Source organism: Bos javanicus, chromosome 10 (assembly GCF_032452875.1).
Source record: "Bos javanicus breed banteng chromosome 10, ARS-OSU_banteng_1.0, whole genome shotgun sequence".
NCBI classification, from domain to species: domain Eukaryota; kingdom Metazoa; phylum Chordata; class Mammalia; order Artiodactyla; family Bovidae; genus Bos; species Bos javanicus.
In genome coordinates this window covers 84,623,119-84,648,953 of record NC_083877.1, presented here as the reverse complement: position 1 = coordinate 84,648,953, position 25,835 = coordinate 84,623,119, and the positions used below count along the sequence as shown (strand labels likewise).

At 37.2% G+C, this 25,835-nt stretch overlaps 1 protein-coding gene across 2 annotated transcripts in view; it reads right to left on the bottom strand.

Moving 5' to 3' along the window:
- Window positions 1–21,822, bottom strand: part of DNAL1 (dynein axonemal light chain 1) — a 40,758-nt gene extending 18,936 nt beyond the window's left edge. Inside the window, exons 1-4 of one of the 2 annotated variants that reach the window (XM_061429405.1) lie at window positions 21,674–21,822; window positions 14,329–14,367; window positions 9,433–9,542; window positions 6,451–6,506 (exon numbers count right to left, since the gene is read on the bottom strand). In XM_061429405.1, coding sequence (XP_061285389.1) covers window positions 6,451–6,506; window positions 9,433–9,542; window positions 14,329–14,367; window positions 21,674–21,676 — 208 coding nt within the window. In that variant the 5' untranslated portion in view covers window positions 21,677–21,822. Of the gene's footprint in view, window positions 1–6,450; window positions 6,507–9,432; window positions 9,543–14,328; window positions 14,368–14,825; window positions 14,868–21,673 lie in introns of those variants that run through there. The other variant, XM_061429406.1, reaches the window with a different exon arrangement.
- Between the last annotated feature and the right edge of the window lie 4,013 nt (window positions 21,823–25,835).

Below are 25,835 nucleotides of genomic sequence, written 5' to 3'. Positions count from 1 at the left end.
CACTTTCACTTTTCACTTTCATCCACTGGGGAAGGAAATGGCAACCCACTCCAGTGTTCTTGCCTGGAGAATCCCAGGGACGGCAGAGCCTGGTGGGCTGCCGTCTATGAGGTCGCACAGAGTTGGACACGACTGAAGCGACTTAGGAGCAGCAGCAGCAGCAAGCTTTGGTTTTATTTAATAAAATTTTCAAATTATCTTATGAGAAACATTTAGTTTTCAGAACAAGGTATTAATATTTTAAAAGCAATCTAATTCTTGCAAAATAGTTGAAATAAAACCCCATGTTATAGGCTGAATTGTCCCCCACAAATCCATATGTTGAGGTCCTAACCCCCAGTAACTCAGAATGTGACTCTATTTGTTGACAGAACCTTTAAAGAGGCAATTAAAGTAAGATGACATTTTAGGTAAAATCCAATATGACTGGTGCCCTTATAAGAGAGGAGATTAGGACACAGACAGAAACAAAGACAAAGAGAAAAGATGGCTATACACAAGCCAAGGAGAGAGGCTTCAGAAGAAACCAATTGTACCTACACCTTGATTTAGGACTTCTAACCTGTACAACTACGAGAAAGTAAATTTCTGTTGTGTAAGTCATCCAGTCTGTGGGATTTGTTATGGCAGCCCTAGCAAACTAATATACTTTATATATAACTATAAATATGTAGAAATTAAATATATAAGAAAATCACATAATCAATTATTCTTTAAAGCTTCTTAATATGGAAAAACACTACCTTTTTCTATTTAATGCAGAATAAAAACCTTATTCAAAAAGTTATTCATTCAATACATAATTTTTGAGCATCTATTATGTGCCAGGCATACCTATAAGCACTTGCAATATAACAGTGAATAACACAGATGTAAATTCTTGCTGTCATGGAGCTAATTTCTGGCAGACAGTAAGCAAAACAATTAAGGGTATTAGATAGTGACAAGTGTAAAGCATAAGGAAAAGCAGGCAAAAAGAATGAAACAGCAGGGGGTAGAAGCATCCAACATGTAAGATAGAAGGTGACTTCGAAGTAAAGATTCAAAGGAAGTGAAGCAGCTAGACATGAGGCTATCCGGAGGAAAAACATGCGGAGGGAACTTCAGCAGCAAAGGCTTCAAAGCAGGGCCATAGCAGAAGTATTCACAAAACACAGCCTAGCTGAGAAAATGAGAAGAGAGCAACAGGAGATGAAATTAGAAAAAAAACAAACAAACAGGCCTTATAGGGGATATGACAGAGGAGTCAAGAAATTACCAAGGAATTTGGCCTGAGCAGCTAGAAGAAAGCAGTTGTCACTGCCTGATACAGACACACAAGAAGCTGGGTTAACAAAGGCTGGGGAAGGATAGCAGGACTCAGTTTTGAACTTGTTAAGTATGAAATGTCCAGTAGACATTCAATGGAAATGTCGGGCAACTCAATGTGTAAGTTGAGTTCAGAGGAGATGTATGGACTTGAGCTATAAATGTGGGAACCATCAGCATACAGATGGTAAAGCCGTGAACTGGATGAGAATGTGGAGTAGGTAAAGACAGAAAAAAGATCCAAGAACTGAGGCCAGGGATACCCCAACAGTAAAAAATTTGAGGACATGAGGCTGGGAGGAAGCCGCCAGAAAGGCAGGAGGAAATCAAAGGGGTACAGTATCCTAGAAACCCAACAAAGAAACTGCTGCAAGAAAAAGAAATCATCATGTCAAAATGCACTTAGGTCAACTAAGATAAGAACTGAGAAATGACCTCAGATCAGAGATAACAGATATATGCAGATCTTTCAAAGATAGTATCTACAACTCTTTTTTAAAAATGTACATGAAATGGCAATGAGAGGGCTACAAGGATATTATTTATTGCTGTCCAGGGAGGTAAGTTATGATATCAAAGTTAATAGATTAACTGTTCTTACATTACACAATTACATATTTTCCATATTTTAATATGCTGCATAAGTAGAACACCACTATATGGAAAACACTTTTTAGGTCTTGAGGAAAATCAAAACATTATCGTAAAGTTATATTTATTTATTTAGTAAACTGAAGGAGTATACTGTTTTAACAACAATATTTACTTTCTAATCTTTAAATGAGAGTATTATTTATATTGTACAGCTTTTTAGCCACAGTTTGAAGATACTCATGTCATACTGTTCTCTCGTCACAGCTGTTAGGGTTAATCTGCCTGAAAACCCCCGTTAAATAGCAATACTTGTTTATTTCAGATCTTCTCATATTAGCATAGTAGGTAAGACATAGTGCTCATGAAAGGAAAGGCGTAGGAGGCAAGCTAGAGTCATATATTCAGTATTTTATATGGATCAGTTGGCTTCATTTTGCTTCACAGTCACAGACCAAGTGTATTCTCTGTAGACTGCAGAAATACCATTTGTTACAAGCAGAACTAAAATGAGATGTGTCTAGTATAGCAAATACATGATACAAAGGCCTATCCTCTCTCTTTCCATGTCTATATTAGACATCAATAATTGATCAAGGTACTCTTTTCCACTGAATTTCTGGAACTTTTTTTAACGTGATTTTCCTGAGAGTCACTACCAAGTGATCAAAGAGAATACGAGTTACCAGCCCTTTATAGAAGTTTACCCAATTTCATGTCATCAGTTCATTCAGTCGCTCAGTCGTGTCTGACCCTTTGAGACCCCATGAATCGCAGCACGCCAGGCCTCCCTGTCCATCACCAACTCCCGGAGTTCACTCAGACTCACGTCCATCGAGTCAGTGTAGTCATGTTTTTATGAAAGAAAAGCATGTTGTTCATACTGATAAATGTTATGAATTTAGCCTCATGTAAGCAAGTTATTTCAATTACAAAGAAACCAAAAGAGCAGAAAATGAAATATCTCAAATTGTTTAAAGAGTCAGTGAAAATTGGAATAGACTGAATCATTTTAAATACAAGTCTAATAGTAAACACTTCCTCTCCAGCACTATATAAATACTGAATGCAACTTTGAGTAAGGCACTAGGCAAGGGCAGGGGGAAATGGAGATTAGGAATAGAAGATTAAAAGATTAATAAAACATGGTGCTTGCCCTAAGGGGCTCATTATCTAAAGAGACAGAACATATTCCTAACTATAGTAACAGCTACTATTTCTTGAGCATTTATATGCACCAGGCACTATTCTAAGCACTTTATACACACTGGCTCATTTAATATTCAAAATAAATATATGAAGCTGTTGTTCAGTTGCTAAGTCGTGTCTGACTCTTTGAGACCCATGAACTGCAGCACGCAAGCCTTCCCTGTCCTTCACTATCTCCCTGAGTCTGCTCTCATCCATTGAGTTGTGATGGCATCCAACCATCTCATCCTCTGTCGCCCCCTCCTCTTGTCCTCAATCTTTCCTAGCATCAGGGTCTTTTCCAATGAGTCCGTTCTATGCATTAGGTGGCCAAAGTACTGGAGCTTCAGCTTCAGCACCAGTCCTTCCAATGAATATTCAGGGTTGATTTCCTTTAGGACTGACTGGTTTGATCTCCTTACAGTCCAAGGGACTCTCAAGAGTCTTCTCTAACACCACAGTTAAAAAGCATCAATTCTTTGGCGCTCAGTCTCCTTTATGGTCCAACTCTCATATCCATACATGACTCCTGCAAAACTATGGATCTTTGTCGGCAAAGTGATGTGTCTGCTTTTTAATACACTGTCTAGGTTTGTCATAGCTTCTTTTCAAGGAGCAAGTGTCTTTTAATTTCATGGCTGCAGTCACTGTCCACATTGATATTGGAGCCCAAGAAAATGAAATCTGACACTGTTTCCACATTTACCCCATCTGTTTGACATGAAGTGATGGGACCAGATGCCATGATCTTTGTTTTTTGAATGCTGAGTTTCAAGCCAGCTTTTTCACTCTCCTCTTTCACCTTCATCAAGAGGCTCTTTTTTTTTTTTTTTTTTGAGCTTTTTTTAAAATTTTTAATTAATTTTTTTTTAAACTTTACAATATTGTATTGGTTTTGCCATACATCAACATGAATCTGCCACAGGTGTACATGTGTTCCCAATCCTGAAACCCCCTCCCACCTCCCTCCCCATACCATCCCTCTGGGTCATTCCAGTGCACCAGCCCCAAGCTTCCTGTATCCTGCATTGAACCTGGACTGGCGATTCATTTCTTATATGATTCATACATGTTTTAATGCCATTCTCCCAAATCATTCCCCCACTACCTCTCCCACAGAGTCCAGTTTCTCTTCACTTTCTGGATTATAATCCAAGGTAGACTGTTACAAGGGTTTCCTGGGTGGCTCAGATGGTAAAGAGTCTGCCTGCAGTGCGGGAGACCCGGGTTCAATCCCTGGGTCAGGAAATGTCTCCAAGAAAGAGTCATTATGATGACGGAAATCAGAGTCTTTAGAGCTCTTCCTCTAAATAACATTTAAACTTTGCATTCTTAATGTTAATTTTTTTTCTTGTAGGGTTTTCCTGTTACAGGATGGGGCTGTTCTCAATGAAAAGCACTGCATTAACAAGTGTACAAAGGTATAAAAAAGAATGAAATGTTTGGGTATAAAGAGGATGTTACAAGCTTTTAAATGACTCTGAATGCAACCTTAAGGCATTTGGTCTTTACTAGGCAAAGGGGAGTCATTGAAGGTCTCTGGCTTGGAGGAATGATAAATAGAACAATATTTTCATAAAGAAAACTCTGGTGTCAGTGCTGAAGGTCAACTGAAGAGCAGAAAGATAGGAGATAAGGAGATCAATTGGGTGGCTATCACATAAGTTGTAAGGCAGTGTTTTTTCAAATTGTGGATCATGTGAAATCAACTTAATGGGTTGTCAGCAAGAACCTACTATATATTAATAACAGGAAAATCTACTCAATATCCTGTGATAACCTACATGAGAAAAGAATCTAAAAAAGAATGAATATATGCACATGTATAACTGAATCACTTTGCTGTACACCTGAAAGTAACCTAACACTGTGAATCAACTACACTCCAATAAAACAAACAGAAAAAACCTTAGTGGATTGTGACAAACATTTAAAAAACCAGGAAATCACACTAAAAACTTTTAAAAATGGAACCAATGCTATAAGGGTAAATACGGTTTTACAAATTTTAATCCAGTTCATATGAGTATGTGTATATTTGATATGTATATTCATGTGTGTGCGTGCACAGTCACTAAGTCGTGTCTGACTCTTTGCTGCTCCATGGACTGTAGCCTGCCAGGCTCCTCTGTCCATGGGATTTTCCAAGCAATACTGGAGGTGGTTGCCATTTTCTCCTTCAGTGGATCTTCTCAACCCAGGGATTAAAGTCACATCTCCTGCATTGGCAGATGGATTCTTTACCACTGAGCCACCTGGGAAGCCCTATGAACGTATGTACTGAGTTATTAATTCAACTGTATTTCTTACTGTGGGAAGTGGTAAAAAAACGTTTGAAAAAGATGACCTAAGGGGGAAATGATGAGGGTCTAAGTTAAAGCTGTAGCTCCTGGAAATGGAAACGCAACAAATTATTTGAGCTCTTTCAAAGAATAAATTTAACAGGACTCAGAGATAAACCTGGATGTAGGGCTTGAGGGAAATAAAGGGGAAGTATTATAAGATAAATGATGGCTCACCAAAAGATACCTACATCCTAATCCCTGGATGTGAATATTATCATATATGGGAAAAAATATTTTGCAGATAAGAGTAAGTTAGGAATCTTAAGATGGGGAAAATATCCTTGATTATCCAAGTGTTTCCTAAATGCAATCATGTATGTCCTTATAAGAGGGTGACAGAAAAAGATATGGCAGAGACAAAACAGTAGAAGGAAATATGATCACAGAGGCAGATACTAGAGCGACACAGTCACAAGCCAAGGAATGTGGCAGTCATTCGAACCCAGAAAAGGCAAGGAAAAGATTCTCCCCTAAAGCCTCCGGAGAAACCATGGCCCTCTTAAAACACTGATATTGGCCCAGTGAAACTGATTGCAGACTTCTGGCCTCTAGAATTGTGAGGGAATACATTTCTGAAGCTTTAAGCCACCAAGTGTTTGCAGCCCAGAGGCAACTTGCATAAGGAACCTTGACAACTGGGAAGGGGTTAATGCCATTAAAAAAGATAAGGCGCATAGGAAAAACAAGGATGTGAGGAACAAAATTTTAAATACAACAAGTATGAAATACAAGAGAAATCTGGACAAAAACAGATTTAAAAAAACTTGATTTTCAGTTCATATATTTCAATTCTAACTCTACAAGCTTTAAAATGTCCTTAAACTATTCAGGTTTCATGTTATCTCTAATTTTCTTTGGATAGTCAAACAAGACACATAGTTTATATATTCTTTCTATCATCTGACAATTACTGTGGTTGAAACAGGTGCCAGCTTCTAGGATTATGCAGTGTCTCTGGAATGTTTCTTCCCAATAACTAAAAAAATTCTGGAACCATCTGTTACTGTGGATCACTTACTTAAGCCATTCAGGTTTGCAATTTTTTCAATGCAGTTTGTAGACAGTGAAAGCTTCCTAAAGGAGAAAAAAAAAGAATACTAGAATTAATAAGAAAAAAAGTTAATAGTATAATAGAAATTATTCCTCAAGTTCTCTCAGACGTTTCCTTTTCACACTGACTCCTTTTTTCCCCTCTCAGACATGGCACATGTTCTTTCATTTTGAAATCGTCATACTGTTTCCCATACTGCTATTAACAAAAGTTAATAAACATTCACTGTATTAAAATTAAAAAAACCTTTTTGTGGACATTTTGGTGTTTTCTATTAAAATTTTTAAATGCATATTTTCTTTAACCCAGTAATTCATTTATAGGAACATATCCTATGGAAATAGTAATGCCAAATATATATGAGTTAAACTATTACTGTATTATTATAATAGCAAAAAAATGGGGGAAAATTTATAAACACCCATCAGCTGAGGAATACAGATAACAAAATACTATGCAGCCACTAAAACAAACAAGATCGGGCCATACATACCAACTTTGGAAAATGTCCATGATACATACTTTATAAAAAGTCAACGTAGTCCTAATCACCCCAGACATTTCCCCAGAAATAAATACTTTCACCAGTTTATATATATATTTTCTATATTTTTTTCCCTATATATACTTTAATCGTATAAAAACAAAATTTTAAAGGGAGCATAGTTATATACTCCAGTACTTTGGCCACCTCATGCGAAGAGCTGACTCACTGGAAAAGACTCCGATGCTGGGAAGGATTGGGGGCAGGAGGAAAAGGGGACAACAGAGGATGAGATGGCTGGATGGCATCACCGACTCAATGAACGTGAGTTTGAGTGAACTCTGGGAGTTGGTGATGGACAGGGAGGCCTGGCGTGATGTGATTTATGGGGTCGCAAAGAGTCAGATGCGACTGAACTGAACTGAACGGAACTGAATTATACACTATTAATCTTCTCTTGACAAAAGTGTTTAATATCTTAGCAAACTTCATGCAAAGAATATAATAAAAGCTAATTTTATTGAATGCTTCATATGTGCCTAGTATTCTTCTAAATACTTTACATGTATTAACTATTTTAACCATCAGAATGATCCTATGAGCTACATATTAGTAACCATATTTTATAAATGAGGAAACTGAGACACAAAGATGTTAAGCAATTTGCCTACTATTACACAGCCAGAAAGTAGCAAATCCAAATTTAAAACCCCCCAAAACTGACCCCAGAACATGTGATCTTATCCTTCAGATTTGATTTGAAGAGGAATTATTCTTTTTTTTTTTTTTTGCTTAAAACAGTAAAAGCAATTACTGTACACTGTAAATTATTGGTCATATGTGTGTATTTTCTAGTCATTCTCCACTCCCAAGAATTACCAATAAAGTGAAAAATGGAGTGGAAAAGCAGGACTACAGTTGGGGAATAGTTCTGTAATTGTTGTATAGGCAACCTGCCCAAAGATTGTCAGCAAAAATATGAACAGGATGACTCTTAAGAAGTTTCTAGGGTACTTTGGTATGAGGTATAGAACCTTCTCAAGGTTTGATAAAAAGACATTTGACCACTTTAAAATAATGTTCTTTGAAATCATGATTTTGAAGCCAAAAACACATTTAAGGTAGATTTTTATGTACTACACTGTGTTCTCATCACAAAGGACAAGCTGCATACAATAACTAAATTATGTTTGTTTTTCCCTTTAATTCCAAAGATAGATATTAGTCTAATGCATGCATTCACAAATATGTGCTTAAGAGTCATTCAGATTGCTTATTGTAAACACAGATACCTAGTTTCATCAGTAGATTCTTTTTCTATAAATTTGAAGTTGGGCTTATCTGCTGCACAAGGAGGTTCTTATGTAGGTAGTCAGGGAACCACACTTAGGAAAATATAGGATTTTCCAATATTCTATAACAAGTGATTCTATAACATTCTATAGCCCTGACAAGACATTGCAGCTTAAGAACATGGTTACAAGGTGTCATGGTATAATTGCCTCAAATTCGTCACAGAACCCTGCTAAAAAGCATGCAGAATATTCAGGAAATCAGTTAATATAATAAACATATATCTGATACTTAAAGTCTTGGGAAAATAGGATTGCAAGTAAGTGTAACTTAGTGCTAATGAGAAAAAAATAAATAAAAAGGCTCTACGTGAGAATGCTAGGACTTCCCCAGTGGTCCAGTAGTTAAGACTTCATGCTCCCATTGCATGGGTTCAATTCCTGGTCAGGGAACTAAGATCTTACATGCTGTGTGGAGCAACCAACAATAATAATAAAAAAATGAAATTTTTTAAAATGCTAACCCTGGTACTCAAAAACTGGTGCAATTTTGGTTGATATTTCCTTTTCTTTGTGTTTTTAATATTTTCTAGATGTTTTACAATGTATTTTAATAATTTGAGAAATTTTTCAAAAGTGGTTACTTCTATGCTTCTGAGTAAGTATAGTATTGACTTTGATGGATAATTTCACAAGAGAAACTACTAGATTTTACGACAGAGAAATAGTTTTATTGTGTTATTTAGCTTCTCCTAAGAGAAAAGGAAGTTTGTGTAAAGAATCCACCTTCTAATGCAGGGACACAGGTGCGATCCCTGGTCGGGGAACTCAGAACCACACGGCAACTAAGCCCGGGCACCAAAACTAGAGAAGCCTCTGCTGCAACCAAGGGCCCGTGCACAGCAACAAAGGCCCGGCACAATCAAAACAAAAAATCACACTGTAAAAAAATGTGATACAGGATAGTTTAGAATTACTCGATTAACGACCCTATAAACCAATAATCGTTTATGTTTGGCCTTGCCAAAGGGAGAATCACAGGAAGGAAGGAAGGGAGGGAGGAAGGGAAATGAAAACCAAGAAAATAAATACATTTTTTTAGTCTGTGTATTTAGAAAAGGAAGGGAAACTTAACAGCAATACTAGAAAGGATGAAAAAAGACAAGCACTTACTCGCAATTAGAAAGCGTGGACAAGGATGCATCCATCTTCTCTATAGGGGGAATCTGGGCATACAGCTTTATCTCTCTGGCTTCAGATGGCTTCTGGCTGGTTTTCTCTTCCTATAAGGAAAATTAATGTGGAAGAAAATAATCCCAGATTATAATGTGGAACTAAAAAGGTCAGATTTTCTCAAGGCTTTTCAATATTTATTTCAAAATAGCTATTAAAATTCATTAATTCTGTACATTCTTGACAGAACACTTATTGACAACACTTACTTACTGAACCTGATAACTAGCTTATACATCGCTGGTTCAGATAATTCCCTGTCAGGTCTCAGCCAAATGGAAAAGAGGAAAGAAAATAACTTTTATTTCTGTAGTTTTTAAAATCTTTTAAGAGTCTATCAATTAATAAACAAAAATAAAACACAACAACAAAAACATTTTTCTGGGAAGGATTCCTTGTCCCTAAACAAACTTAAGTATCAGATTTAGATCTATAAGACGAGCTGTTTTTGTCATCTCATCTTTCTGTTCCTATGTACAATTTAGTCTGAGCTACAACCACCAAATACCAAGAATTTGAGAAGGTATTCTCTTTATGACAAACATTACTTTGCCAACAAAGGTCCGTCTAGTCAAGGCTATGGTTTTTCCAGTGGTCATGTATGGATGTGAGAGTTGCACTGTGAAGAAAGCTGAGCTCCGAAGAATTGATGCTTTTGAACTGTGGTGTTGAAGAAGACTCTTGAGAGTCCCTTGGACTGCAAGGAGATCCAACCAGTCCATCCTAAAGGAGATCAGTCCTGGGTGTTCTTTGGAAGGACTGATGCTAAAGCTGAAACTCCAGTACTTTGGCCACCTCATGCGAAGAGCTGACTCACTGGAAAAGACTGATGCTAGGAGGGATTGGGGGCAGGAGGAGAAGGGGATGACAGAGGATGAGATGGCTGGATGGAATCACCAACACGATGGACGTGAGTTTGTGTGAACTCCGGGAGATGGTGATGGACAGGGAGGCCTGGCGTGCTGCGATTCATGGGGTCGCAAAGAGTCGGACGTGATTGAGCAACTGAACTGAAGGTCAAATTTATTTGTTCTACAATAATTTACTACTACATTCTATGTTACAGTTTAATTTCAGTACCTAATACAATTTAAATTTTAATTACCAGGATATGCTGCCTAATAATGCTGCCTAATAATGCTGCCTAATAACTGAGGTACTTAGTTCCATCTCTCCAACAAAACAAGAAGATACTGCAGCTTGGGAACCTTTTTTTTTTGCTTTCCTGTTTTCTATTGTTGTTGTTTGGTCGCTAAGTTATATCTAACCCTTTGTGACCCCATGGACTGCAGCACTCCAGGCTTCCCTGTTCTTCACTATCTCCTGGGGCATGCTCAAACTCATGTTTTCTATAGCTAGTGTGATATAAGACACAAAAGAGGCTTGTTTTGTTTTTTTTTAAATCAAATCATAACACATAAATAATAGAAAATATATAATCAGTTGAAAGACAACTAATACACATCCACTTGGTATTTTTTTGTGTGCCATAGGTTAGGAGATGGGAGACTGACATCTTTAATAAATGTGTTAATGAAAGTAAGAATGAGCATTATATCCTCAAATAATCTTAAAGTTAAAGACTTACAGCCATCATATAATCTAGAAATAAAATGTACAAACCAAATCAAATAGCCAACCACTTATTATTATAATAATAATAGTGGTTGGCTATTTATTATTATAAACTAAGTGTTATTAACCACTTGTTAATATAAATATTATTATATTATCCTAAAATCTGCTTCAAGGCAACTGTATTGAATACTAAGCCTACTCCATACTTTTTTTTATTAAGACAGATTTTTCAGTAGCTAAACAGAAAGGAATTTTTAAATTCCAATTAGGGTATACAGAAACTTACAAGCACTAAAAACAAGAATTCAAATATTTCATTATCCTAGCTACTCTGTCTATTTTCCATAGACACCAAGTTTCTTGAAAGACTTTTTATTTAAAGCCCAGCTACAAAAGCAAAGATATATTATTATACAAAAAACTGATAACACAGTCAAATAAGCTATCACTGGGGATAGAAATTGAGAAGCCATCTCTATTCTCTCTGGAAATTCTATCCATAGTGCTGACAACCATTCAAACTTTATAGAATTTTATATTCAAAATATTTGTTTAAATTTAATGCACATTTTTTACAATGCCATTTCCCAACATTACTATGTGCTTTTAAAAAATGTATCTTGTGTATTTCCAGATATAATTGATATACAGCACTGAATAAGTTTAAGACATACAACATACTGATTTGACTTACATAATCATGAAATGATGACCACAGTAAGTTTAGTGAACATCCATCATCTCAAGCAGATACAAAATAAAAGAAATAAAATTTTTTTCCTTGTGATAAAAACTCTTGGGACTTACTCTCTTAACTTTCGTATATAACATACAGCAGTGTTGTTCTTCAGTTGCTAAGTTCTGTCCGACTCTTTGCCACCCCATGGACTACAGCTTGCCAGGCTTCCCTGTCCTTCAACATCTCCTGGAGTTTGCTCAAATTCATGTCCATTGAGTCAGTGATGCCATCCAATGATCTCATCCTGTGTTGCCCTCTTTTCCTCTTGCCCTCAATCTTTCCCAGCATCAGGGGCTTTTCCAGTGAGTCAGCTCTTCACATCAGGTGGCCAAAGTTTTGGAGCTTCAGCTTCTGCATCAGTCCTTCCAATGATTAGGAAGGTTGATTTCCTGTAGGACTGACTGATTTGATCTCTTTGCGGTCCAAGGGATTCTCAAGCATCTTTAGCACCACAATTCAAAAGCATCAATTCTCTGGTACTCAGCCTTCTTTATGGTCCAACTCTCACATCCATACATGACTACTGTAAAAACCATAGCTTTGACTATATGGACCTTTGTTGGCAAAGTGATGTCTCCACTTTTTAATACGCTGTCTGGGTTTGTCATAGCTTTTCTTCCAAGGAGCAAGCGTCTTTTAATTTCAAGGTTACAATCACCATCTGAAGTGATTTTGGAGCCCAAGAAAATAAAATCTGTCACTGTTTCCACTTTCCCACATCTATTTGCCATGACGTGATGGGGCCGACATTAATTATATTAATCATTTTGTACACTGCATCCCTAGTACTTACTTATCTTGTAACTGGAAGCTTGTACCTATTGACTATCTTCATCCAATTTCCCCTACCCCTACCCCTTGCCTCTGGTTACCACAAATCTAGTGTCTTTTTCTACGAATTTGTCTGTTTGTTGAAACATAATTGACTTACAGTGCTATGTTAGTTTCTGGTGTACAACACAGTGATTCAATACTTTTATACAGTACAAAATTATCACTACTTTTTACAGATTTATTGAGATACAATTAACATACAACATTATTTATGTTTAAGGTATGCAATGTGATACTTTGATATATGTACATATTGCAAGATGATTACCAGCATAAAGTTAACACATCCAGCACCTCATACAAGAAATTTTTTGTGTGTTGAGAACATTTAAGATTACTCTCTTAGCAACTTTCGAGTATATAATACAGTATTATTAACTATGCTATACACAGATTCCCAGAACTTATTGATCTTATAACTGGAAGCTTCTACCCTTTGACCAACTTTTCCCCATTTCCTCCATTCCTCAACTTTGGTAACCACCATTATAATCTGTTTCTATGAGTTGGCTTTTTTAGATTTCACATATAAGTGAGATCACAAATGAAAAAACCTTGAATTGTCTTTACCTATCTGACTACATCATTTAGCATAATGTTGTCACAAATGGCAGGACTTTCTTCTTTTTATGGCTGAGTAATATTCCATTGTATACAAATACACATTTTCTTTATCCATTCATCCACTGATAGCCATTTAGGTTGTTTTCATGTCTTGGCTATTCTGAATAATGCTGCAATGAACCTGGGGATAATTACTCTTTGAGATGGCAATTCCATTTCCTTCAGATATACATCCAGAAGTGGAACTCCTAGATTATATGGTAGTTCTACTTTTAATTTTTGAGGAATCTCCACAGTGTTTATACTAACCACTCCACCATAACACTATACCAACTTACATTCCCACCAAAGTGCAAAAGGGTTCCCTTTTTTCCACATCCTCACCAACACTTTTCTCTCATATTTTTAATGACAGCCATTTTAACAGGTGTAAGGTGATATCTCTTTGGGGTTTTGATTTGCATTTCCCTGACGATCAGTCATGTTGAGTATCATTTTAGAATTTTTATTCGAGGTTTTTTCATTTGTCTATGCATGATTTTCATTTGTTCACATTGACTGTCTCTGTTCTAACCTCCAAGAGATTAAAACCATCATTTATCTAAAACCTAGATCACCCACAGCACATATCACTCTATCACCTAAAAATGATATGTGGTTTAATAATGATGAAGTTGAAAAAGAACATGGAGATTCCAGCTATCACAGTAACAGACAAATTAGCCTTTCCAGATTTAAATTTTCCAATGGTCAGACTTTTTAACTGAAATTTTTATTGAGATATTTGAAGAGTCATGTGCAGTTATACGAAATAATACAGAGAGAGCCTTTATACACTTTGCCCTAATGGTAACATTTTTCAAAATTATAGTATCACAACCAAGATATTGATATTGATACAATCCACTAACTTTAATCAGATTTTCCCAATTTTACTTATACTCATTTGTACATGTGAGTGTGAATGTGTCTGCATGTGTGTATTAAGGTCTATATACTTTTATCACCTGTGTAGGCTCATGTATCCACTAACAGATTTCTTGTATCGAATGATCAGATTTAAATAACTGTCCAAAACTTATCCTAATATGGTTTCTAGAAGTAAGAACTCATAAACTCACCCATCTGGCTAGGGCTTCTTTGATTGTTGTTGCTTTCGCCTTAAAAAGAGAAGAAAAAACAAGGTTATCTTTATTGGTGTGATTTGTTGACTCAATTTTCATGCAACAATTATTAGCCCTGGCATCTACCATTAAAAAGATTTCTTTTTTTGAGACTTTATATGAAAAGAGAATGTTTTAATTTCTTAAAATCAGAAATACTTAAATACCTCTCAGAGAAATTAAGGAAATCATGATGTATCATGTCATATGCTTTACTCTCACGTGGTTCACAAAAAACAGAGCTGTCAACACTGATATTAAAATATATCTTATTTCAAAAAAATAAAATAAAATATATCTTATTTCATTATTCTAAGATTTATATCTTCCTTCACATTTTAATATCTTTGAAGTCTGGATACATCTTACAACCAGGAAAATTTTATAATTGCTGCAGCCAGGTAGCACTGATGAAGGTTTAGAAAAATATTAACCATCTTATTTAATATACATACCATATATATTCATTTTTATGTTTATCAAAGGATGCTGCTGCTAAGTTGCTTCAGTCATGTCCAACTCTGTGCGACCCCATGGAAGGCAGCCCACCAGGCTCCCCCCCCATCCCTGGGACTCTGCAGGCAAGAACACTGGAGTGGGTTGCCATTTCCTTCTCCAATGCATGAAAGTGAAAAGTGAAAGTGAAGTTGCTCAGGCGTGTCCGACTCTTAGCGACCCCATGAATTGCAGCCTACCAGGCTCCTCCGACCGTGGGATTTTCCAGGCAAGAGTACTGGAGTGGGGTGCCACTGCCTTCTCCATTATCAAAGGATAACACATGATAAAAATCTATATGCCTAAATACATTTAAAATAACTCTGTCAATAAATACAAAATAAAATTTCTAAGTGATAGGAAATTCTGTCACAGTTTAATTCCAACTTCTTATTTTTCTTATTTTTTAACTGGAAGATAATTGCTTTACAAGGTTGTGTTGGTTCCTGATGTACAACAACACGAATCATTACTTTTCTTTCTTAGAAGAAGATAAAATAATGTTGTACCTTATAATCAATAGTATCTTAGATTCAATTTAATATGACATTAAAAACTTTAAAGGTAAGAAAAAGAAGACATCCTTTGAATCTTTGCTGGAGCTTATTTTATAAAAGAGAGAACCCTAAAGAATAACAAAAGGAATTAAGTCTCTGAAGTAAAGATGCACTAATAAATAACACAAGTTAAAAATAAAACTATTAATTTAAGTAAAATAATAAAATTAAAGACAAAGAATGTAAAAATTGGAGGAATATAACACTTAAAAGGAAACTTATGCTTAAAATACATTAATTTAAAAATAAGAGAACAGGGAACTATACTCAATATTCTGTGATAAACCATAATGGAAAATAATATGAAAAGGATTATATATATATGTATAACTGAATCACTTTGCTGTTTAGGAGGAGTAAACACAACATTGCAAATCAACTAATGAATAAAATAAATTTTAAAAAATAAGAGAAAGCAAGAGATAGAAAACAAATTAGGCATTCAAAATATTTGGAAAAGTACATCATGAATGCAGAAGGAAACAGGAAGGAAGAAATCAATGAAAAACAGACTGAGAGGAAAAAAGATGAACAAAACTAAAAGCTGGTTCTTAAGTTTCTGGCAAGCCTGACTGAGCAAAACAGAGAGATATACAAATTAAAAATATAGAATAAAGAGAGATGACACAGATACCACAGAGATTTTTAAAATAAAATATTATAATTTTGAAAACCTAAAGTATACATTTCTAGGGAAAAAAAAAAAGCCAAAACTCACAAGAAGAATCAGAAAATATGAATAGACCAATAACTATTTGAAAATTAAAAAGATAATCCAAGAAATTTACTCACACCCTCCTCCCCTAAAGCCCCAAATCTAGATAAATTGCAAATAAGTTCTACCAACTTTTCAAGGAGCAGATATTCCTTGTTATGCAAGTTGTTTCAGAAACCAGAAAGAAAAGAGGGAAAGCTGCCAACTTATTTTATGAGACTAGAATAATCTTGATGCCATAACTAGATAAGGGGCCCTTTTTACTTCTTAAAACAGATTTGAAAAATCTTAGATGCACAATATTAGATTTCCAAAGCCAATGGTGTATAATGATCATGATCAAAAATGGCTTATGCCAGGGGCATAAAGATTGTTTAACAACAGAAAAATCTATTACAAATGTAAATCATTTATTAATGGATTAAAAGGGGGAAATTACATTTATTTCAGTAAGTGCAGAAAGAGCATTTGATAAAGTTCTACCTCTGATATTAAAAGCTTTTAACTAAGGGTTAAAGCAAAATTCCTTATTTGATAAAAGCTATATATCAAAATGGAGAAGGAAATGGCAACCCACTCCAGTATTTTTGCCTGGAGAATCCCATGGACAGAGGAGCCTAGCAGGCTACAGTCCTAGGTCGTAGAGAGTCGGACACGACTGAAGCAACTTAGCACACACACATGCATATATCAAAAAGCTCTAACCAATACCAGCTTAATGAATAAATTCATTCATTTGAACAAATATTGACTGATTACTTCCTATATACCAAACATTCTTCCACTTGCTTCAGATATATCAATGAACAGAACAAAGATTCCTGCCTTACGGGAATCTACATCTATCGCTGGGAGACCGATGTAACTGATATAATAAATAAATAGATAAGTCATATAGTATATTAGAAGGTGATAATTACTAAGGAAAAAGAAAAAGCTGAGCTCAGTAAAGAGTATCAGGATGTGTGTATATGTCTATGGTGGATATTTACTTTAAATAAGGTGGTCAAGGGTGGGCCAAATTGGGAAGGTAACATTAAAGTGTCCTCAAACTCCTAGAAGACAACATAGGCAAAACAGGTAATAGAAATAAAAACAAAAATAAACAAATGGGACCTAATGAAACTCAAAAGTTTTGCACAGCAAAATCACCATAAAAAAACAACCTGTGGGCTGGAAGAAAATATTTGTAAATGATGTGACTGATGAAGGGCTTAATTTCCAAAATATACAAACAGCTCATATAAGTCAGTAACAAAAAAAAAAAAATTCAGGGACTTCCCTGGTGGTCCAGCGGTTAGGACTCCATGCTTCCACTACAGGGGGCAGAGGTTCAATCCCTGGTTGGGAAACAGGATCCCACATGCTGCATGGTATGGTAAAAAAACAAACACACAACCCACTGAAAAAATGAGCAGAAAACCTAAACAGACATTTCTTCAAAGAAGACATACAGATGGCCAATAGGCACATGAAAGATTTTCAGCATCACTAATTATTAGAGAAATGCAAATCAAAACTACAAAGAGGTATCACCTCACACGGGTCAGAACAGCCATCATTAAAAAGTCTATACTGATTCACTTTGCTGTCACCTGATGCTAACACAACACTGTAAATCAGCTATGTTGTTGCTGTTGTTGTCATTGTTACTCAGCTGCTAAGTTGTGTCTGACTCTTTGTGACCCCAGACTGCAGCATGCTTGGCTCCTCGGTGATCCACTATCTCTTGGAGTTTGTTTTGCCTTCAATCTTTCCCAGCATCAGGGTCTTTTCCAATGAGTTGGCTCTTCATATCAGGTGGCCAGAGTATTGGAGCTTCAGCAACAGTCCTTTCAGTGAATATTCAGGGTTGATTTCCTTTAGGATTGACTGGTTTGATGTCCTCGAAGTGCAAGGGACTCTTAAGAGTCTTCTCCAGCACCGTAATTTCAAAACCATCAACTATACTTCAACAAAAAATAACTTTTAATTTAACTCCACAAATAATAAATGTTGGCAAGGGTGTGCAGAAAAGAGAACACTCCTGCCCTTTTGGTGGGACTGTAAATTGGAACAGCCAGTACAGAAAATGGAATGGAAGTTCCTTAAAAAAACTAGAAAGTGAACTAGTATATGATCCAGCAGCCCTATTCCTGGGCATAGATCTGGAGAAAACCATAATTTGAAAAGATATATGCTTTCCAGTGTTCACTGAAGCACTATTTTACAATCGCCAAGACATGGCTAAATGTCCATTGACAGATGAATGGATAAAAAAGATGTGTTATATATATATATATATGTACAATAGAATACTACTCAGCCATAAAGGAATGAAATAATGCCATTTGCAGCAATATGGATGGACCTAGAGATTATCATACTAAGTGAAGTAAGCCAGAGAAAGACATATCATAAAGATATCATAAAGTGATATCATATGATATCACTTATATGTGCAATCTTAAAAAAAAAGTTACAAATTAACTTATTTACAAAACAGAGGTAGACTCATGACAGAAAACAAACTTATGGTTACCAAAGGGAAAAAATGGAGGAGAGACTAATTAGGAATTTAGGAGCAACATATACACACTATTATTTATAAAATAGATAAACAACAAAGTCTCTGTTTAGCACAGGGAACTATATTCAATGTCTTGAAATAAACTATAATGAAAAAGAATATACATATATATCAACATGTGTAACTGAATCACTTTGCTATATACCAGAAAACAACACAACATTGTAAATCAACTATACTTCAATAGAAAAGAAAAAAGTATTCTCTTTAAGATTCCAGACACATCAAGGATGCCTATCTCCTATCATTGCTACTGTTTAACATGGTACAAAAGATCTTTACAATATTACAATAAAAAATAAAACTATGTGTAGATGATCATCTGTGTAGAAAATGCAATAGAATAAACTAATAAATACTAGAATACAGCAAATGCAGGACACTGTTGACAAGTTAGAAAAATTGAGAGATATTTTCAAAATAAAACCAACAAAGGACTTATATCTAGAATATACAAGGAACTCCTGAAATTAAAAAACAAATTAAAAAAAGGGAAAAGTTGGCAAAAAATATATACAGAAAATTTACAGAAACTGAAATACAGATGATGACTAACAATGAGATATTTGAACTCACTGAAAATCAGAGAAATGAAGTAAAACAATGGGATACTAAAATACATCCTCATATAGGCAAAAGTCAGAAAATTGATGAGAATGTAGAGAAATAGAAACTTTCATCCATCACTGAAGGAAGTAAGAAATAGTATAGCTGTTCTGGAATCCAATCTGACAGTGCCTAGGGAAATTAGGTATGCAGAAACCCTATGATCCCACAATCTCACTTCCGGGTATATTTTCCAGGGAAATCCTTGTTGTTGTTGCTTTAGTCATTAAGTCATGTCCGACTCTTTACAACCTCATGGACTCCAGGCTCCTCTGTCCCTGTGATTTTCCAGGCAAGAATACTGGACTGGATTGCCATTTCCTTCTCCAAGGGGATCTTCCCAACCCAGGGATTGAACCCAGGTCTCCCACATTGCAGACAGATGCTTTAACCTCTGAGCCACCAGGGAAGCCCATAGAGAAATCCATGGATGGATCCAAAAAAAAGACACTTATAGGAACACTTTCAAGTTGGAAGCAATCAAGTTATCCATAAACTGGTCTATAAAGTGACTAGTTCCCCTATAGGTAGCAGGAGTTAAAACCTGAAATGTCTAAATAACCAGTGGACATCATTAATGGGTACAGCTGGCCACGTAAAGAGGATAACCACTATTTGGTTCTAGAAAACCACTGGCAGGTGGAACTTGGGACCAGAGTTACCCTAATATCACATTTCTTCAAATATGAAAACTCTTGTTAATTGAAAGTAACACCCTTACTTTATATACCATCAGCAAAGAAAATATGCTGCCAATTATATCACAGCATCATATTTCAGTAATACAAAAATATGAAAAAAGATGTGTCTTGATAGTAAAATATGGTATTTCAGATTCTTCAGAGAAGCCAGAAATCTGCATTTTGGTGTAAAGTATGATCATTTTAAGACATTAGAAGCTAATTTTCTTAAATAAAAAACTATGTGGGACAGTATTTCTAGAGGGCCCCAAAACTACAAGCTTGCAGCTTCAGTGAGCTTCACTTAACTACTAGTTCTGAGTCTCTATTTGAAGATTTTCAATAATTCTTACAGTTCCTACTTTCAGAATTATTTAGGGCCAGTTATTTCTTCACCTAAATACAAATCTATGTTCCAGAATTTTTAAACTTTCCTTTTTTTTTTTTTCAGCTAAATGCCTGTGGAATATAGTAAGAAATGTAGAAGGGAAACTACTTTTAAGAGTAGAATTTAACCTGGTGGCTGAGGGCAGGCATATTTTCCTCATCACTTGAATTTCCAGGGTTCAATTTCTGCTCACTTCTATAGCAGAAAACTAATTAAACTTATTCTTTATAAATATTTCACATTGGAAAAGACCCTGATGCTGGGAAAGACTAAAGACAAAAGGAGAAGGAGATGGCAGAGGATAAGACAGATAGCATCACGGACTCAATGGACATGAGTCTGAGCAAATTCTGGAGATAGTGAAGGACAGGGAAGTCTGGCCTGCTGCAATCCATGGGATTGCAAAAAGTAGGAGACAATTTAGCAACTGAACAACAATATATATTTCCATTAGGCAGGACAATCACATACTTTGCTAAATAGCTTTGGTTGGGTCTTTAGCCAAACAACAACTTAAACTACTAGTTGGATCTACCAAGTGTGTAAGCAAGACAGTGCTCACTTTAAGTAGGAAATGAGCATCACTAGGTAAAATCATTACTTCATAAAGAGATTTGATTGGATAGATCACCGTCAGATTTCAAGCCTAAGAGAGCAATATTTCTCAAAGTGTCAGGGGGAGCTCTCTAGTTTTAGAGTCACTTGAAATGCACATTTCTGAAAACCCCTACTTATGTTAAAAATTCATAATCAGCACTCCAGTTTAGTCCAAAATCATACTTATGCATACTTAAATTTGAGAAACACTATCCTAGTATGTTCTATCAGAGAGGGTTTTACAGTGTTTACTAACAACTGAACTGAGAGTCGTTCAGAGTGGAACATGGGCACATCACAGGTTTATAAACATTGCAGCAACCAGTGGTACACACAATCTCTCCTAACCAACCCCACCCTCCATCTCGCTTGGGGGTGGGAGGGTAAATTACTTATATTAAAATGATATCCTTATTCACACTCTCCCTTCCATCACTTGTCCCACTCTAATCCGCTCTTTTTCGAGAATTTTCTGCTCTTTGCCCTGCCTTTTCTCTGCCCGGGCCGCCCTCACCTCCAGACAACCCAATGCCAGGGCTTCTCTTTCGCCCCAGGCCTCTGAATCCACCAAGCAAGCGTCCGCTACTCGCTCCCTTCCGGTGTTCGACGATGTCCCCCACCCTCAACCCTCCACAGTTACCCTTTTCACTTCCAATCTACTTGCAGCTTTGGCTGCGAGGCCTAGAGGGTACTTACCATTCCGGCGGTTGCTACTGTCACTGCTCTGGTTGCTAGGGTCCGCCGGGGTCAGTGCGCACGCGCACTTCTCGGAGCTCGTCTCGGATTCCCTACACGGGCAGTCGTCTTTTCTCTCCGCCCTCAGGGTGGCGCGAGCGGGGCATTGTGGGACCGTGCGAGCGTTCGCCCGGGTCCTCTGGCTCTGCGGCGCTCGCTTCCCAGGGACTGCAGCGCAGCTGAGAGTGATTTAGGGAGCTTGGGATCTTAACCTCGTAGAGAGGTGGGGGAGATATCTTTTTCTCTTGTGAAAGTAGTTTCAGGCTAATCTGGAGTGACGTAGGTGCTTAGAGTTTAAAGCTTTTAAACCTCCCTGTAATAGTTCCTCCCCCTCCCAAGCCCATCCCCACCCCACCCCACCCCTCTCAGGGTTGTCCCAGAGGACAGGATTTAGGTGCCCTGCTTTGTGCATTGAACTTTCACTGGCCATCCCCTTTCCGTATTGTAATGTACATATTTCAATGCTGTTGTCTCAAATCATCCCACCCTTGCCTTCTCCTGCTGAATCCAAAAGCCTGTTCTTTACATCTGTGTCTCCTTTGCTGCCTTGCATGTAGGATTGCCAGTACCGTCTTTCTAAGTTCCATATATATATATATATATATTAATATACAGTATTTGTTTTTCTGACTTCACTTTATATAATAGGTTCTAGTTTCATCCACCTCATTAGAACTGACTCAAATGCATTCCTTTTTATAGCTGAGTAATACTTTGGAAGGAATGATGGCTAAAGCTGAAACTCCAGTACTTTGGCCACCTCATGCGAAGAGTTGACTCATTGGAAAAGACTCTGATGCTGGGAGGGATTGGGGGCAGGAGGAGAAGGGGACGACAGAGGATGAGCTGGCTGGATGGCATCACTGACTCGATGGACGTGAGTCTGAGTGAACTCTGGGAGTTGGTGATGGACAGGGAGGCCTGGCGTGCTTCGATACATGGGGTCGCAAAGAGTCGGACACGACTGAGCGACTGAGCTGAACTGAACTGAATATTCCATTGTGTACATGTAACACAGCTTCTTTATCCATTCATCTGCTGATGGACATCTAGGTTGCTTCCATATCGCTATTGTAAATAGTGGTGAAATGAACATTAAGGGCACATGTATTTCTCTTATTCTGGGGGATTGCTGGGTCATATGGAAATTCTATTCCCAGTTTTTTAAGGAATCTCCACACTGTTCGCCACAGTGGCTGTACCAGTTTGCATTCCCAGCAACAGTATTGGAGAAGGAAATGGCAACCCACTCCAGTATTCTTGTCTGGAGAATCCCATGGACGGAGAAGACTGGTAGGCTACAGTCCACATGGTTGCAAAGAGCCGGACACGACTGAGCGACTTCACTTCACTCACTTCATGTACTGACTGGCGTGAGATGATACCTCATTGTGGTTTTGATTTGCATTTCTCTAATAATGAGTGATGTTGAGCATCTTTCCATATGTTTATTAGCCATCTGTATGTCTTTGGAGAAATGTCTGTTTAGGTCTTTTGCTATTTTTTGATAGGGCTATTCATTTTTCTGGTATTTGAGCTGCTTATACATTTTGGAGCTTAATTCTTTGTCAGTTGTTTCATTTACTATTACTTTCTCCCATTCTGAGGGCTGTTTTCACCTTGCTTATAGTTTCCTTCATTGTGCAAAAGCTTTTAAGTTTAATTAGGTCCCATTTGTTTATTTTTGTTTTTATTTCCATTACTCTAGGAGGTGGGTCAACAAAGCAGAAATAGATGTTTTTCTGGAACTCTCTTGCTTTTTTGATGATCCAGCGGATGTCGGCAATTTGATCTCTGGTTCCTCTGCCTTTTCTAAAACCAGCTTGAACATCTGCAAGTTCATGGTTCACGTATTGCTGAAGCCTGGCTTGGAGAATTTTGAGCGTTACTTTACTAGCATGTGAGATGAGTGCAGTTGTGCGGTAGTTTGAGCATTCTTTGGCATTGACTTTCTTTGGGATTAGAATGAAAACTGACCTTTTCCAGTCTTGTGGCCACTGCTGAGTGTTCCAAATTTGCTGGCACATTGAGTGCAGCACTTTCACAGCATCATCTTTCAGGATTTGAAATAGCTCAACTGGAATTCCATCACCTCCACTAGCTTTGTTTATAGTGATGCTTTCTAAGGCCCACTTGACTTCACATTCCATGATGTCTGGTTCTAGGTGAGTCATCATACCATCGTGATTATCTTGGTCGTGAAGATCTTTTTTGTACAGTTCTTCTATGTATTCTTGCCACCTCTTCTTAATATCTTCTGCTTCTGAAAAGTTATGACCAACCTAGATAGCATATTCAAAAGCAGAGATTTCTTTGCCAACAAAGGTCCATCTAGTCAAGGCTATGGTTTTTCCAGTGGTCATGTATGGAAGTGAGAGTTGGACTGTGAAGAAAGCTGAGTGCCGAAGAATTGATGCTTTTGAACTGTGCTGTTGGAGAAGACTCTTGAGAGTCCCTTGGACTGCAAGGAGGTCCAACCAGTCCATTCTAAAGGAGATCAACCCTGGGTGTTCTTTGGAAGGACTGATGCTAAAGCTGAAACTCCAGTACTTTGGCCACCTCATGCGAAGAGTTGACTCATTGGAAAAGACTCTGATGCTGGGAGGGATTGGGGGCAGGAGGAGAAGGAGACAACAGAGGATGAGATGGCTGGATGGCATCACCGACTCGATGGACGTGAGTTTGAGTGAACTCCGGGAGATGGTGATGGACAGGGAGGCCTGGCGTGCTGCAATTCATGGGGTCACAAAGAGTCAAACGCGACTGAGCGACTGAACTGAACTGAACTGAGGAGGTTGGTCATAGAGGGGTTTGCTGTGATTTATGTCAGAGAGTTTTCTGCCAGACAACAGGCTACTTTAAAGCTGCATATATACAAATGGTTTTATATTCCAACCGCCTCCTCCATCCATGAGGAAATCACTGCTGCTGCTGCTGCTAAGTCGCTTCAGTCATGTCCAACTCTGTGCGACCCCATAGATGGCAGCCCACCAGGCTGCCCTGTCCCTGGGATTCTCCAGGCAAGAACACTGGAGTGGGTTGCCATTTCCTTCTCCAATGCATGAAAGTGAAAAGTCAAAGTAAAGTCGCTCAGTCGTGTCCGACTCTTAGCGACCTCATGGACTGCAGCCTACCAGGCTCCTCCATCCATGGGATTTTCCAGGCAAGAGTACTGGAGTGGGGTGCCATTGCCTTCTCCGGAGTAAATCACTAGGAAATGGGAAAAAATTATGAAAACTAGCACCAAAGAAATGGAAATGATTTGATTTGAAGTCTTAAGTCCTGGTAAATATTAAAAACGTTTCTGCAGGTTTCGAGTTGTAAAAGTATAATATTTCATTAAAAAAATAAGACATTAAGCTTTAAAAGGCCCTTTGACTTCTCAATAAACTTAAGATTCAGTCAAAATTACTGACCAAAATCCGTAATTAAACAAGGTTTAAATTACTTTAAAGGTCTAATGAAGGTGTAATATAAAGTGAACAGTATGGGTGGAAAGGTAGTAAAATATCAAATTAATATCCTCCTAATGTTGGCCTGCTATTTCTCTTTCAACACCCCTACTGGAGATTATGTTATTCAATCACCACTTTTAAGAGAACTTCCCAGCCAATTGCCTCCTATTATTTTTCTGATATATACTTCTGTGTTATTCCAATTAAAAGTGCCAAATAAATCCATATAAGTACAGAAGAAGAAACAGGAACATTAGGATACAAACCAAACTAAAAGGCCTAAAAATTCCAGTGCCAGAGACCATTGCTAAATTCTCAAATCTAGAAACAAGTTGTAGAGTATACATATTAAGGTAGTGCTTTTACAAGGAGGTTTTCTCAACATTCAGATATCTCAGCATATCTTGATCTGCTCTGTTTAAAATCAGATAAATCTCAAGCACTTCTAGATTCAAGATTAGGTCCAGAAAGACTAAAGCAAACCATGAAAAAGACATAACTACAGACCCTCAAATCATTCTGGCAATGGAATTTTCCAGCCACAGCCTTCAAAATTCTAATGTGATTATCACATTAAATAAAACTGAGAATTTTATTTCAATTCATTAATTCCCATTATGGAAATCTGTGAGAACTTTATAGTCTATTTCCAAAAAATCCTACCCTCT